The sequence below is a fragment of the Zingiber officinale genome, chromosome 11B (assembly GCF_018446385.1).
Source record: "Zingiber officinale cultivar Zhangliang chromosome 11B, Zo_v1.1, whole genome shotgun sequence".
NCBI lineage: Eukaryota > Viridiplantae > Streptophyta > Magnoliopsida > Zingiberales > Zingiberaceae > Zingiber > Zingiber officinale.
Window position 1 is genome coordinate 84,531,251 of NC_056007.1, and position 2,840 is coordinate 84,534,090.

General features: G+C 35.6%; 1 protein-coding gene across 2 annotated transcripts; it reads left to right on the forward strand.

The window, feature by feature from the left end:
- Positions 1-660: 660 nt before the first annotated feature.
- LOC122034699 (F-box protein At1g61340-like) lies at positions 661-2,149 on the forward strand. Of its 2 annotated transcripts, none has more exons than XM_042594034.1 (4): positions 661-851; positions 1,107-1,404; positions 1,489-1,563; positions 1,654-2,149. In XM_042594034.1, exons 2-4 carry the CDS (start codon positions 1,147-1,149, stop codon positions 1,846-1,848), a joined length of 528 nt encoding a protein of 175 aa, XP_042449968.1. In that variant the 5' UTR covers positions 661-851; positions 1,107-1,146; the 3' UTR covers positions 1,849-2,149. The 2 variants fall into 2 exon arrangements, with proteins under 2 accessions (XP_042449968.1, XP_042449967.1); XM_042594033.1 differs by having other exon boundaries at positions 1,119-1,404.
- Positions 2,150-2,840: the final 691 nt, after the last annotated feature.

Genomic DNA, 2,840 nt, shown 5'->3' on the forward strand with positions numbered 1-2,840 from the left:
AAAAATAGGGACCATAAATACTTTAGAGAAATATGGATACACTTAGCCCTTAAAACCCTTCTAGAGTGTTCCCCAGAGCCAATTACCCAACTGATAATGGTAAAAAATGATAAACTTCATTTATACTAACATTGTCGCATGATGATCCAACCTAACAAAGGAAAATGTTACGGAGCAATTTAATTATTTTAAAAGCAGATTAACATGGCAGAAGATAATTCTTAATATAAACACGGGCATTGCATTAGGAATTCCCTAAGAGGAGGTTTAATATGGAATTTGCCTAATGAGCCATGTCATTGATTTATGAACTGCAAATCACGTGGGCCAAACCACGAGCCATATTGGGCTTATCGTGGGCCAAACCGTGTTGTCGGTGATGAAACGTGTTGGGTCTCCATATCGTAACGTGTTCCACAAGCCGCCCTCGGCTACCGACATCACCGCCAGGTCAGCGTATCTAATTGTCACCGCTCTGTCCGCCAACCACGCGCCGCCACAATAGACCCGTCGCCCCAACCCCCAACGGCTAGTTCTTCCACCGTCACGATCTCGCCACGTGCGCCTCGGATACCCATTGGTGGGTCCAGTTTGGGGCGGTCGGAAGGCGGGAGCCCAAATATTTTAAAAGATCCACGTTCGATCCGATTTTTCATATATTATTTTGTCAGATTTTTGTGCTCATCTTTGGCTGGGATTCCGGGCAGTTTCCGAGCAAAAAAAACTTTTTTAAATACGAAAAATCCGAAGCCTTTCATATCGAGATTTGAGGAGAGGAGAGTTTATGATTTGAACAAGGATTCCGGACGCTCTTTGTATTTGAAGTCTTACATTCCTTCTTCTTGGTTGCTGTAAGTTCAATTTATTCCTCTATTTTTTTTTTGGGAAAAAAATTGATAGTTCTTTGTTGACTCGTCCTATTGGTTCCTATTGCTATTGATTTTTCTTTTATTATCTAAAATTTAAGATATATTAATCCCCTTTTCATCTCCATCCGATTGTCGCCTTTTGATTTTTTTTCGAACGCTGAGTTTTTTACAATTTATTATTTGAGTCTTTTTTGATAAGACTTGTTCTTTTCCTTCAATTTACCTGAAAAATTATAGTTTCCCTCGTAGGGTTTATATAGCGAGAATTGAGACGAAAATGTCAGCAAGAGATTCTCAGGAAGCAGAATCGCCCAGTCCTGTTTGTTCCAACTATTTGGGTTCGGCAGAAGAATCTATTCCGGCTGGGGTAAAATTTGTTCGTAGCACAAGCACTTTGGGGAGAAAAAGAGTTGTTTTATCCAAGTCTGCAGATTTTTCCCCACATTGTGGTTCATCATCATCCTCTAAAAAGCTGTGCAGAAGGTCGACAATGGAGAGATCGAATCACCTGGAGGCACTGCCTCTAGATGTTCTGGTACTCATTCAGTTCCTTGTTTCCTTGGACATTATAATCTTGCTCGAATTCTCTCTAATATTTGACATTATAATCTTCTTCTAGGTAAAAATATTATGTAGGGTCGATCATAGTGACCTAAGCCAACTCCTCTTGCTATCCAAGACTCTGAGTCAAGCTGTGAGTGCCATTCCTTTATGCATCCTAAGCCTTTTACAATCTTCCTAATTCTACAATTTGCTAACTAAATTTTTGGTGACTTAATTTCAGACCTCAATTGCTAAAGAAATGCATTTTGCTTTTGCCACTCCAATTTCAAACCGTGTCTCCAAGGAAGATGCCGATGGCCACGAAGAAGAGGCTCCAAATGCGCCGATACGACAAAGGGTTACTAGATCAAGGCTCAGTGCTTTAAGCCTTTCGAGTATTACTGCAGTTCTCTTTCCCTCTCGTGTGGATGAATGATCAAATTCTGTGGGAACGATTTGTAGGTCTACACAGGTTTTATAAGTTTAGGTTAGGTCTCTCACACAGATTAGTAATTCATGATTTGGTTTGTAAAGCCATATAGGTACACAAGTAAAGTGTTATATTACTCCAAGCCATCTTCAACTCCTTCATTGAAGAGGAATGGCTTTATGTTATTTATGAAACCATTTATATGAATAATAAAGAAGAGGATTAACCCTTCTTGTCATGTAATAATGCTCCTTAAAGTTAGCATATATATTTATATAGCATGATTCTTGAAGTTGATTTTCTGGTCTACTCTGTTACCTGATTCATCATTTTTTATTACAGGAAGCAAGTGATCAGAATTAGATGAGTTTGGATATATTACAGAAAATGATATCTGAATTGGTAATGCCAGTTACTGCCTAATTCAAAGGATTCTCTTAAATAATTAGGCTTATTAGGTTTTGTTGTGATAAATTAGGTTCTGAAATAGACTGACCAATGCTTGCTAATAAGCAAACAGATAGAACTATGCATTCACATGGTGGATTCTCCTTGCATAGCATTCACAAACTTGAAATTGATGCAACTCCCACTTTGCATGATAAAACTAGCAGGAACAGGATTCCACCAGGGCCATCTCAATATTTTTAGGGCCTTAGGTTGAAAAAATATTTAGGTTATATATATATATATATATATATATATATATATAAATTTGATAATGAATGATAAATTATTATAATAATAATTGATATATTTTTTTATTTCTATTTGTAAATTTTCATTGATTAATTTTAACTTCAATAAATTATCAATTAAATTTATCTAGTAAAAAATATTTAGTTGGTAGTTTTTTCTTAACATTAATGACGAATATATAAAAAAATAACAAGAAAGATAGGAAAAAAAAATAAATTTTAAAGAAAAATAATATTAAATGTATTTTTTAACTTTAAAAAGATTTTTAATAAAAGATCAATTACTAATGAATATTTTTA

Excerpts from the sequence above, each read along its gene's own strand:
- LOC122034699 (XM_042594034.1), top strand. The coding sequence starts at position 1,147 with ATGTCAGCAAGAGATTCTCAGGAAGCAGAATCGCCCAGTCCTGTTTGT. Across the intron at positions 1,405-1,488 it reads CACTGCCTCTAGATGTTCTG|GTAAAAATATTATGTAGGGT; the intron begins GTACTCATTCAG and ends ATCTTCTTCTAG. Across the intron at positions 1,564-1,653 it reads CCAAGACTCTGAGTCAAGCT|ACCTCAATTGCTAAAGAAAT; the intron begins GTGAGTGCCATT and ends ACTTAATTTCAG.